The sequence below is a fragment of the Acomys russatus genome, chromosome 16 (assembly GCF_903995435.1).
Source record: "Acomys russatus chromosome 16, mAcoRus1.1, whole genome shotgun sequence".
In the NCBI taxonomy this organism is placed as follows: Eukaryota; Metazoa; Chordata; class Mammalia; order Rodentia; family Muridae; genus Acomys; species Acomys russatus.
Genome location: NC_067152.1, coordinates 13,580,043 through 13,592,638, shown reverse-complemented (window position 1 = coordinate 13,592,638; position 12,596 = coordinate 13,580,043). Strand labels below are relative to the sequence as shown.

General features: G+C 43.2%; 1 protein-coding gene across 1 annotated transcript in view; it reads left to right on the top strand.

Moving 5' to 3' along the window:
- Nucleotides 1–5,713: 5,713 nt before the first annotated feature.
- Nucleotides 5,714–12,596, top strand: part of Dhx40 (DEAH-box helicase 40) — a 40,363-nt gene continuing 33,480 nt past the window's right edge. The window contains exons 1-3 of the mRNA XM_051158219.1: nt 5,714–5,895; nt 6,715–6,882; nt 10,382–10,527. Of these exons, the coding sequence (XP_051014176.1) occupies nt 5,784–5,895; nt 6,715–6,882; nt 10,382–10,527 (426 nt within the window). The 5' untranslated portion in view covers nt 5,714–5,783. The remainder of the gene's footprint in view (nt 5,896–6,714; nt 6,883–10,381; nt 10,528–12,596) is intronic.

Sequence of the window (12,596 nt, the reverse complement as noted above, 5' to 3'; positions counted from 1 at the left end):
TTTCAAAGGGGGAAAGTAATATATGCAAATTAGGAAGACTATTGACAGCTTGAGGGGAAACCAGGAATAATAAGCTGGTAAAATGTGTATGATGGAGGCTAACTCCAGAAAGTGCTGGCAAAACCGGAGTGAGTGCCTCTGAACCCGTGTGAAAATATTGGCTTGTGGTAGTGTCTTTGGAGTGGTAGAGACAGGCATGCCTCATTGGCCTGTCAGCCTAGTCTACTTGGTGAATTCTTGGGTGAGAAACCTTGTCTCAAAACAAAAGGTGAATAATGCTTGAGGAAAGACATCAGAGGCTGTCCCTAGGCTGTACTTGTATGCACACAAATGTGTGTAAGAGCACACACACGGCGAAGGGATTCGAGCTAGGCCAGCACGGCAAACATGGCTCCGGCAGGCCTTGGCCTTCTCCCCCATTCCCTCTGGTGCACTAAAAACCATTAGATGACATTCCTGAAGCCAGCCACCAAGGTCTACTCCCTTATTTGGCCACTTTTCCCTCCTGAGGCTGACTACCAAGGTCCAGCTACCAAAGTATTGAAGTCCAGCAATCAAAGGCTCCCTTTGGCTCACCTAATTAGCATGCCCAATTAAAACTAAACACCTCATCCTAACCAGGTTTTCCCACTTTCATTTTCTAAGCTGCCGTTTGCGTATGGGACACACCTGCCTCCTTCCTATGCAGAGGCAGGCCTTTGTACTCCCTCTTGGAACAAATACCTCTTCCTCCCCCTCTTGTTCCCTTCCCACTCTCCCTTGCCCTCTCTCTCCTGTCTTTGTCTCTTATTTCCTACCCATTGTTCCTGTGGGGAAAAGAAATCTCCTCTGTGCTGAGAACTTAGACTTGGGAGTCCTGAACAAATACCAATTCTTTCATATGTTGCCTTAACTCAGATCTCGGCCCATACACATGTGTATGTATGGTAAGTCAGAAATTTATCCACATTATAATTCCAATATGCAAAGACATTACTGCTTTTTTTTCAAGCTTCCCCTAGCTCCATAATGAGAAGAAAAACAAAGAAACAAACAAACAACAAATGAACTTGTCAATTTAAGGTAACAGTTCTTATTAGTTCAAGTAAGTAATGAGGGCTACATTTCCTTTGAGGTGAGTGTGAAGTGTGTTACCATTGTGTCTTGCCTCTTGACCCTGCTCTTGTTCAAAAATCACATCCATTGTTTAAAGGATTTGTGACCTCATGATGTCGAGGAGAGAAGAGTCCTCAAAAACAAGTAGAGTCTCAGGGTCAAATATGTCTCTGCTACAAAGTGGCAGGCCTGCGGCCTGGTGGTCCTTAGTGGGTCCTCCACAGATACCTACACTCAAGTCATGTGCATACAGCCGTACACAGGCATACACGCATACACATAATTAGATATAAATTAGAGTATCTATCAAGTGATAAAACTATTTTGTAATTTTTTAAAAAAAGATTTTATTTCTTTTTTTTGTTTTTTCGAGACAGGGTTTCTCTGTGTAGCCTTGGCTGTCCTGAACTTGCTTTGTACACCAGGCTGGCCTCGAACTCACAAAGATCTGCCTGCCTCTGCCTCCCGAGTGCTGGGATTAAAGGCATGTGCCGCGACAGCCTGGCTGCAATATCTTTAATAAATAAAGATGTAAATAATACATCTTAATAAACCTGACTATTCAATATGAAACTTTTAATAATGTTTAGCATGGACATTAATGGTAAGATGTATACTTGTTGCTGGGAGTGGTGGCACATACCTTTAATCCCAGCACTCAGGAGGATTGCTGAGTCTGAGGCTAGCCTGGTCTACAAAGCAAGTTCAGGACAGCCAAGGCTACACAGAGAAACGCTGTCTCGAAAAACCAATTAAAAAAAAGTAAAATGTAGCCGGGCATGGTGGCACACGCCTTTAATCCCAGCACTCGGGAGGCAGAGGCAGGTGGATCGCTGTGAGTTCAAGGCCAGCCTGGTCTACAAAGTGAGTCCAGGATGGCCAAGGCTACACAGAGAAACCCTGTCTCGAAAAAAAAAAAAAAAAAAAACAAAAAAACAAAAAAAAGTAAAATGTAATATGAATAAATTAATAACAATATTTTAAAAAGTAAAGAAGGATAATACAATTACAATATTAAAATGGGGGCTGGAGAGATGGTTCAGAGGTTAAGAGCACTGGCTGCTCTTCCAGAGGTCCTGAGTTCAATTCCCAGTAACCACATGGTGGCTTACAGCCATCTATGATAAGATCTGGTGCCCTCTTCTGATGGGCAGTCCATGTATACATAATAAATAAATCTAAAAAAATTAAAATGAAGAGCAATTGTACCATGAAAGACACCTATACTAAATATGTATAAAATTTAAGCAACATCGGGCACAGTAGTGCACATCTTTAATCCCAGCACTCAGGAGGCAGAGACAGGCAGATCTCTGTGAGTTTAAGGCCAGCCTGGTTAACAAAGAGTGTTCCAGATCAGGCTGAGCTACATAGTAAGAACTTGTTTCAAAACAAAGTTTTTAAAAATGATTACTGTGTTTTGATTTTTTCACTTTTTTGAATATATAATCTATAATTGAAAATTGTTTAGTTTTAGAGAAACAGTAGTACTGTTTAATTTTTCTTTTAAATAATGTTGATGCTGAAGTTTCTCAAGTAAACCCAGCTTGCCACCTTCAGGCAACTGCAAGATTTACAGAGACCATAGCTAGAAAGAAAATAATAATTTTCATCTTTCTCAAAAATCCATAACTAAACCGGGCACACTGGCACACGCTTGTAATCCCAGCACTCGAGAGGCAGAGGCAGGCAGATCACAGTGAGTTCGAGGCCAGCCTGGTCTACAAAGCAAGTCCAGGACAGGGAAGGCTACACAGAGAAACCATGTGTCAGAAACACACACACACACACACACCATAACAAGTAGTACTTTGATTTCGTAGAACTTTTCTACTTTGCTCTGTCTTACAGCCTTCTCTAGCATTTACTAAAATCGTCTCAACTTCCGAAGCTCAGTTCATTCATCAATAGCTACACAGAGCTTCCCCGCCATCTTAGCTCTGTTGTGTTCCTCAGAATGCCGCCTTGATGCTGCGCACTCTCTCACGATGACCACGTATGGGTGTGCTGCCTTGCTGACCCCTGATTACTCTTAAGTGAAAAGAGATACACATCCGACGATGGCTTGTTTTCTTGAATCCCTTCCATTAGACCTTTTCTGACCACCCTGAAGATTGCTCTTCCTGCACACTTGTGAGTTCCTTGTTCTCTCTGTCAATGCTTGCTTCATTACACCTCCCTTTTCTCTGCTTTCTCCAAAGTCCCTGCTGCTTCTGTCAGAGAGAAGGAAACAAACATAAGGAGCTCTAGTTTGGCCCTTTGCTCAGTAATAGCCTTGGGTCTTCCTACTGCCTTGGTGGGAGCTGGGAGGGAAGGCCCTCACCTAGCCAACAAAATCAAAAAGGAAAAGGAAAACACAGAGCATCAGATTGCTATCTGAGGATCAACATTTGCCACAAGTGTAAGCATATAACACCAACCTTAACAATTCTTAAGATGAGGTCCGGCACAGTGGCACACGCCTTTCCTCCCAGCACTCAGGAGGCAGAGGCAGGCGGATCGCTGTGAGTTCGAGGCCAGCCTGGTCTACAAAGTGAGTCCAGCATGGCCAAGGCTAACACAGAGAGACACTGTCTCAAAAAACCAAAAGCCAACCAACCAAACAACGCCCCCCAAAACAAAACAAAACCCAACCCAACCAACCAAAAAAAAACCCCAATTTTTTTTTTGTTATAAAGATTTATTTATTTATTATGTACACAGTGCTCTGCCTGCATGTACACCTGCATTCCAGAAGAGGACATCAGATCACATTATAGATGATTGTGAGGCACCATGTGGTTGCTGGGAATTGAACTCAGGACCTCTGGAAGAGCAGTCAGTGCTCTTAACCTCTGAGCCATCTCTCCAGCCCAATTCTTAAGATGTGACTTCTTCAGTGCCTGTGCTTCAATGCTTATAAGTATGTTCAGCTATGCCCCAAGTCATTTGCTTGACCAAGTCTTTTCTTTTTGAGTCAGGTGAACCTGATCTATGTATTGACTCTATATAGTCCATACACACACACACACACACATATATACATATATACACACGCGTGCGCGCACACACACGTATATATTCTTAAACATTTAACTACAAATTGCTTAGTAAAGTATCCAGTATTGATTCAGAATGATTCCGTTTATTTTATTTTATTTTTTTTTGCAAAGTAACTTTTGTTTTGTTTTGTTGTTTTTTTGAGGCAGGGTTTCTCTGTGCAGTTCTGGCTGTCCTGGGCTCACTTTGTTAGAAGGATACATCTGATTTGCTACCATTCAAAATCGGATAAACTTTCATTTTAGGAGTTGTCAGTCGTTCCATTGAAAAGGAGTTGACAGGCCAGGCAGTGGTGGCGCATGCCTTTAATCCCTGCACTTGGGAGGCAGAGTCAGGCGGATTGCTATGAGTTCGAGGCCAGCGTGGTCTGCAAAGCAAGTCCAGGATAGTCAAGGATACACAGAGAAATCCTGTCTCAAAAAACAAAACAACAACAACATGTATTTTTTATAGCAAAGTCTTGGATTCTAATAACATCTTATGTCTTTTTCAGCTTGGTCGACAAGTAAGGGCTTTGGGTTGATAGGTGAACGGTAGTTTTGTGTTGCCTTCCTGTAAATTTGGATTAGTTTTAACCCCAGGAACTAACAAAAAGTACAAGAATCAAATGGACATGATGACATATGCCCGTAGTCACAGCACTTGGGTAGCCGAGGCAGGAAGAGCATATATTCTAGGTTAGCCTGGGCTACATACTGCTCTTGACTGTTTTGTTTTTTGAGTGTAAGAAGCAGGTTTCCTCACATCTTCTTACAACTGACTGTGCTTAAGAGACTCAGCAGGCACTATAACTGAAAGGCTGCTGCAAAACTATCTCTTCTTCTTCCTCCTTCCTCTCTCTTCCTCTCCCCTCCCCTCCCCCTCCTCCTTCCTCCCCCACTCTTCGAGCCAGGTTCATTCTGTACCCAGTGGTGGCCTGGAACTCACAGTAACTCTCCTGCCTCAGCCTCCCAAATGCTGGGACCATGAGTGCAAGCCCTCACACTCAGCTTTGACAAAGTTTATGTGCGGTACAGGGTATTGCAAGCCCAGGGCCTCCCACACAGTAGATAGTGAGCTCTCTACCACTGAACTATGTACCTCAAGTCCTCCTCATCCCTCAACTACTTGGAGGCGACGGAAAGCATGTTCCATGATGGAAGTGAAACGACACGGGAAACTACAGAACTAGCAGCTGACTGGCAACTCAGTAACTATGTGTCTTGTGAGGATGAAAGGGTAGTTGCCCAAGGTCACACTGTGGCATGGCGAAGGGTCGTTTCAACTGGTGTGTGTGGAGACATGACCAGACTGTGGGTATGCTGTGGAGCCTAGAGGAGGTGTCGTCGTCCAGCCTTATTTCACACTGAAGAAAAAAACCGGAGTCGGCCTGCAGGTGTTCAGGTGTGGCTTCGCGGCTGCCGGAGGCACGTGGCAGTGGGCGGGACGCCTCGAGGGGGTGGGGCCTCGGGAGGCCCCTCAGGAGCGCGGGTCCGCGCCCGTCCAAACAGCCGCCGCCACGTCATCGAGCCGCTCCCCAGCCCCTCGCCGCCAGTCGCACGCGCGGAAGTAAACAGCCCTACGTCATCAGGGCGCGCCCTCACTCCTCCACCCCCCCTCCCATCTTCTCAGCTCCGTGGACGTGCTCGCTTCTTCTCCGGACCGGGTCTATGTCCCGGTTTCCCGCCGTCGCGGGCAGGGCGCCAAGGCGGCAGGAGGAGGGCGAGCGGCCCAGAGAGCTCCAGGAAGAGCGGCCGTCAGCTGTTCGCATCGCTGACAGAGGTGCGGTCCGCGGGACGCCGGGGCAGACGGCGGGAGTTATTTGCGGGGCGAAAAGTACATCTGTGGGTGGCAGAGGAGAGAGGGAGGAGACTTAGGCGTTCTCTTGGTCTTCTAAGCCTGGAGGCAAACTTTGCGTCCAGTGAGCGCGTTGGCTTAGAGGGGGGCGGTCCCAAACCCAAGTTGGGTGAAAACCTCACCGGGGGGCAAGAAAGTGGACTCGAACGCCCAAATGCGTTCTGCGGTTCCACAGCCTCATAAAGCCTTTGTTCTCTACCCGATCATCCCCCTCCCCTTCGTCGGGCCGCCAGCCTGCCTTTGGGTACGGTATGAAGGGAGCCCGTTTCCAGGAGCCAGTTTCCATGGTTACCCACCACTTGGCCTTCTGGGATATCAGTCACTCTGAACAGGGACCTAACTTGAACCGTGAATCAGAAGCAAATACAGGTGACTTCTTAGTCTTCTGAGAGTTGCTCCGCTGTGTTCAGGTTTTTTTGGTCTATTGTTTAATAAAATTGAGTTGTGTGCTTGCAGGTTAGCTGTGCGTGCATATTCGTTGCCTTGTGCTGGACGGCCTTTGCCAAGTACATTGAGTTACACAGCAGCAATGTTGAAGTTGCTTGATTTTTTTTTTTTTCCAAAAAGTTATTCTGAGTTTATAAACTTTCACGTGTGATTTGTATGTAGGTGACTTGAACTGAAAAGTCATAGATGGATTCTTACAGTTGTGATTGCTTTGCTTTCTTCTTTCAGTTCCGAGACATGGGCAGAGAGGTCTTCACAGGTCTTGTAATTGCACACTTGTTTTTTGTGTTGTTACAGAAGAGAAAGGATGTACATCACAGGAGGGAGGAACGACTCCAACTTTTCCTATTCAGAAACAAAGAAAAAAGCTCATTCAAGCCGTGAGGGACAATTCGTTCCTCATTGTTACAGGAAATACAGGAAGTGGTAAAACAACTCAACTCCCTAAATACCTTTATGAAGCAGGTAATTTTATTCGTGGGTAAAACTGGAAGCATTAAAGAAACAATACAAAACTTTAAGGTCTAATAAAACTGCTATTGGGGGCTGGAGAGATGGCTCAGCAGTGAGTTAACAGCACTGATTGCTCTTCCAGAGGTCCTGAGTTCAGTTCCCAGCCGCTACATGGTGGCTGGCAACTATTTACACTGGGATCTGATGCCCTCTTCTGGCCTGCATGTGTACATGCAGATAGAGCATGTGTATACACACACACACACACACACACACACACACACACACACACACACACATACACACAGATATATATATATATATATAGAAAAAAAAGAAAGAAAGCCCACCATCATTGGGTAGAGTGATGGTGGCCCATGCTTTAAAAAAAACAAAAAAACTAGCTGGGTGTGGTGGCGCACGCCTTTAATCCTAGCACTCGGGAGGCAGAGGCAGGCGGATTGCTGTGAGTTCGAGGCCAGCCTGGTCTACAAAGCAAGTCCAGGATAGCCAAGGCTATAAAGGGTAACCTTTTCTCAAAACAAAACAAAACAAAAAAACCAAAAACCAAACCAAAACAAAAAACATCCAAAAAACTGCTATGGTGTGTAAATGCCCATTTTTGCCTTACTTTACAATTTCTCCATCCTCCCTATGTTTCCTTTATGACTTTAATTTAGGCTTAGAAATTGTTGAGGTGGCATATTATTATTAATCACAATTATAATAATAGAAGAAGAAGAAGCCTGATCATGATGGTGCATACCCTTTCTTTTCTTTTTTTGGTTTTGGTTTTGGCTTTAGTTTTTTGAGACATGGTTTTTATCTGTGTAGCCCTTGCTGTCCTGGACCTCATTCTGCAGACCAGGCTGACTTTGAGCTCACAGAGCTCCACCTGTCTCTGCTTCCCAAATTCTGAGATGAAAGGTGTGTGCCATCACCTCATGGCGTTGGTTCCCGCTTTTAATCCCAGAGGCAGCAGGTCTCTGAGTTTTGCGGCTAACACGGCTTACATAGTGAGTTCCAGGCCAGCTATGGTTATATGGTAAGGGGAAAAAGGATGGCAAGTAGATGCAAACTTTCTTTTTAGAATAAGGTTATCTTGCTGACCAGCAAGAATTGAAACAGTTGTGAAGGGGAAAGGATGGTTGCTCCCTCTTGCTGACACTTCATTATTCCTCAAGACCTTTGTCAGGTAAATATTCTCAGATTCTACCAGAATCAAGCTAACAAATTATCAATAAAGCATCCATCTTGTATGACATCATTCTCTGTCATAAGATTGGAAAAGAACAAAATTATTTTCGATATAATTCATATTAAAATAATAGTTAATTTCGGGGGCCTAGAGAGATGGCTCAGCAGATGAAATCTCTTGCTGCTTTTTCAGAGGACCAGATTTTTGTTGCCAGCACCCACATTAACAGTTCACAGCCACGTGTAACTCGGCTCTGGGGAATCTCAATTCCCAGGGACCTGAATGTGCACATGCCAATACAGAGATATAAATAAAAACTTATCTTTAAAATTTTTTTGGTTCTTTTTGGTTTTTGAGACAAGGTTTCTCTGTGTAGCTTTGGCTGTCCTGGAACTCAAAGATGCACCTGCCTCTGCCTCCTGAGTTCTGGGATTAAAGGCATGTGTTTCTACCACCTGGCAAATTTTTAATTTTTTTTTGAGAATGTTCTCCATGTGCTGTTTGTGCTAGCCTTCATCATGCCTAGCCTTTATATTAACCTAAACTGATGCATCAGTTCTAATTTGACATCATTTGTTAAGGCATACCATTATTTTTACATGCTATTAAGAAAAAAGTGGCCGGGCATGGTGGCGCATGCCTTTAATATCAGTACTCTGGAGTCAGAGGCAGGTGGATTGATATGAGTTCAAGGCCAGCCTGGTCTACTAAGTGAGCGCAGGATGGCCAAGATAACATAGAGAAACCCTGTCTCAAAAAATCAAAAAAAAAAAAAAAAAAAAAAAAGGAAAAGAAAAGAAAGAAAAAAGTGCTTTTGGAAGGTGGTGGCCCACACCTTTGATCCCAGCAACTTGGAAGGCAGAGGCGGGTGGATTTCTGTGAGTTCGAGGCCAAGCCAGGACTACATAGAAACCTGTTTTGAAAACCAAAGAGGAAAAAAGAAAGAAAAGAAAAGAAAGCTGGGCACAGTAGCACATGCCTGTGATCCAGCACTTGGGATGCAGAGGCAGGCGGATTGCTGTGAGTTTGAGGCCAGCCTGGTCTACCAAGTGAGTCTAAGACAGCCAAGGCTACACAGAGAAACTCTGTCTTGAAAACAAACAAACAAACAAACAAACCAAAAAAAATGTCTATAGAAATTTATGGAAAGGTGGAATATTCAAATCCAATTGTACTTTTTTTTTTTTTTAAGAATTATTTATTTATATTATGAATACAGTGCTCTGCCTGCATATATACCCACAAGCCAGAAGGGGCATCAGATTATATTGTAGATGGTTGTGAGCCACCATGTGGTTGCTGGGAATTGAACTTACGACCTCTGGAAGAGCAGCCAGTGCTCTTAACCACTGAGCCATCTCTCTGGCCCCCAATTGTACTTCTGTGGCAAAGAGAAGTTTAGGAAGTGTGGAGGTTTTGGATTTTAGTTTTACAGTTCTGGCTTAAGCCAGGTACAATATTTTTGCCATGGTACCAGCTGCTTGGGAGGCAGAGCCGAGATCAGTAGAGCCCAAGAGTTTGAGGCCAATATGAGATCTTGTCAAAAAGTAAAACAAAAAACCAAATTTATAGAATCCTTGCTTTATTCTTTAAGTGTTTTTAAGAATTAAAAAACAAAGCAAAACAAAAACCCAACTCAGTCCCAGTGTGGTAGTGTAGGCCTTTAATCTCAGCAACTCAGGAGGCAGAGGCATGTGGATATCTGAGTTTAAGGCTAGTTTGGTCTACAAAGAGAGTTCTAGGATAGCCAGGACTGTTACACAAAGAAACCCTGTCTTGAAAACAACAACAACAAAACCCAATAAACAAACATAAAAATCTCAAACCTAATTAACATTTGTACATTTAGAATGGCTATAAATGTGTTTTTTATTATCTTTTTAAAAATTTTTTTAAATTATTTTAAAAATTTTATTTATTTATTTATTTATTTTAATCTCCTTTTATATACTAACAATACATGTGCATAGAGGCACGTATGTGACACTGCATGTAGAGGTCAGAGGATAACTTTAGGAAGTCAGTTCTCTCCTGCTAGTGTAGGGTCTAGGATGGAGCTCAGTTCATCAGGTAAGCACGTTTACCTATTGAGCTATCTTTCTGGTCCATAAATGTGCGTTTCTTTTCTTTTTTCAATTAATAGTAAGATTTTTTTTGATGCAAATGTACTGCAATATGTTGCTGGTCTGTAGGGTTTCCTTTTGGAAATATCCATATAATTTCTATTGATTGACCAGGGACAATTTTAATTTTAGTTGAGTAGGAAGAAACAATTGCTAATGAATAGTGTGTTTCTGTTTCTTGTTTTGATAGGGTTTTCACAGCATGGTATGATTGGGGTGACTCAGCCACGCAAAGTTGCTGCCATCTCGGTTGCTCAGAGGGTTGCTGAAGAAATGAAATGCACTCTGGGATCGAAAGTAGGGTACCAAGTTCGTTTTGATGACTGCAGCTCCAAGGTACAAAAGCTTTATTGGTATACATTTAAAGTACTATAAACTTACATTTGTAGCCCATATCCGTGTCTTTCTGTGATCTTATATGTGCATATATGTGTGGAGGCCAGAGGACAACTTTGAGTGTTGTCCCTCCAGTGCCATGTGTATGTTTTATTCTTTAGTTTTCATTTTTGAGATAAAGTCCCTCACTGGCCTGTAACTCCCCAAGTAGACTAGCTCCTTCATTAAAAAAAAAAAATCTTAAAGATCCGGGGCTACGGGTGGAGTGGGGAACAACACTCGGACGGGCAGGATATGGCCTGGGGAGCCAGCTCAGATGGTGAAGTAACTGCCCTGCAAACATGAAGACCTGACTTCAGTCTGCGGAATCCACAGAGAGTAGGTTAGGGGGTGGTTTGTTTATTTTACTTTTTATGAACGTAAGTGTTTTGCCTGCCTATGTGTATGTGCACTGTGCATGGTACCTGAGGAGTCCAGAAGAGGGTGCCAGACAACCTGGAACTAGAATTACAGATGGTTGTAAGCTACCATATGGGTGCTGGGAACTGAATCCTGGTCCTCTGCAAAAAAAGCAGCAAGTGTTCCTAACTACTAAAGCATCTCTCTGAATTGTACACCTAAAATGGTAAAGTTTATATTTATGTACATTTTATTACTACAACAAAATAAAGCTTAAATGTGAATGCAACCGACACTGGGGTTGAAGAGATTGACCACTGGTTAAAGTACTTGCTGCGCTGAGCAGTGGTGGCGCACACCTTTAATCCCAGCACTTGGGAGGCAGAGGCAGGCGGATCTCTGAGTTTCAAGGCCAGCCTGGTCTACAAAGCAAGACCAGGACAGCCAAGGCTACACAGAGAGACCCTGTCTCAAAAACCAAAAAATAAAATAAAAATAAAAGCACTTGCTACTCTTGGAGAGGGTCCTGGTTTGGTTCCCTGTACCCCCATGGCAATGCATAAACATGGTACCTAGAATTAATTTTTGTTGCCTATTGTTAAGGCTTTATGTCTTAGATACCTGACTGCTCTATCTTCTCCATCCGCAGCTAGTTTATCCATTATCAAAGGCTGGTTATGTCTACTTTTCTTTTTTCTTTTTCTTTCTTTCTTTCTTTTTTTTTTTTTGAGACAGGGTTTCTCTGTGTAGCCTTAACTGTCCTGGACTCTCTTTGTAGACCAGGCTGGCCTCGAACTCACAGCGCTCCTCCTGCTTCTGCCTGTGGAGTGCTGGGATTAAAGGCGTGTGCCACCGGCATGAGTCTAATCTTTTAAAAGTTTATTTATTACTTGGGGCTGGAGAGGTGACTCAGTAGCTCGGTAGTTAAGAGTACTTATAAAGGGCCTGGGTTCAATTCCCAGCATCTACATAATAACTCACAACCGTCTATAACCCCAGTTCCAGAGGATCCAGCAGGTACACATGGTACACACATATGTATGCGAACAAAATTTTCCTATACAGAAAGTAAATACACTTTAAAAACTTCCTTATTACTTTAAAAATCTGTTTTATATAAATGCGTGTTTCTGTCTCCATGTATGTCTGTGTACCACATGCATGCCTGGTGACTGAGAATGCCAGAAGAGGGCCTTGGGCCTCTTAGGATTGGAGTTAATAGCTGTTTGTGAATTGCTATGTGGATTCAGGGAACCAAATTAGGACCCTCTCCACGAGCAGCAAGTGCTCTTAACCAGTGGTCCATCTATATTTAAACTTTATTTTGTTGTGGTAATAAGATGTACATAATATAAGCTTTACCATTTTAACCATTTTAGGTGTATAGCTGAGTAACATCAAATGTAGTCACAGTTTACAGTGTTGTGTAACTATCACTGCTATTTCCAGAGCTTTAAAAAAATCCCCAACAGAAACTATCTTCAGTCCTGTAGCTCTACTCTCTGTGAAGATACCTAGTCACAGTATCCAAGTGTTTTACCTTGTGCCTTTCCTACCACGCTTGGCCGTTTTCAGAGTCTTTGGTTTTCATTTCTGTGGTAAAACTCCAACGAAAACTAGCTTTGGAGGAAAGAGTTTATTTGGCTGATAGGTTGCAGACCATTATTAAG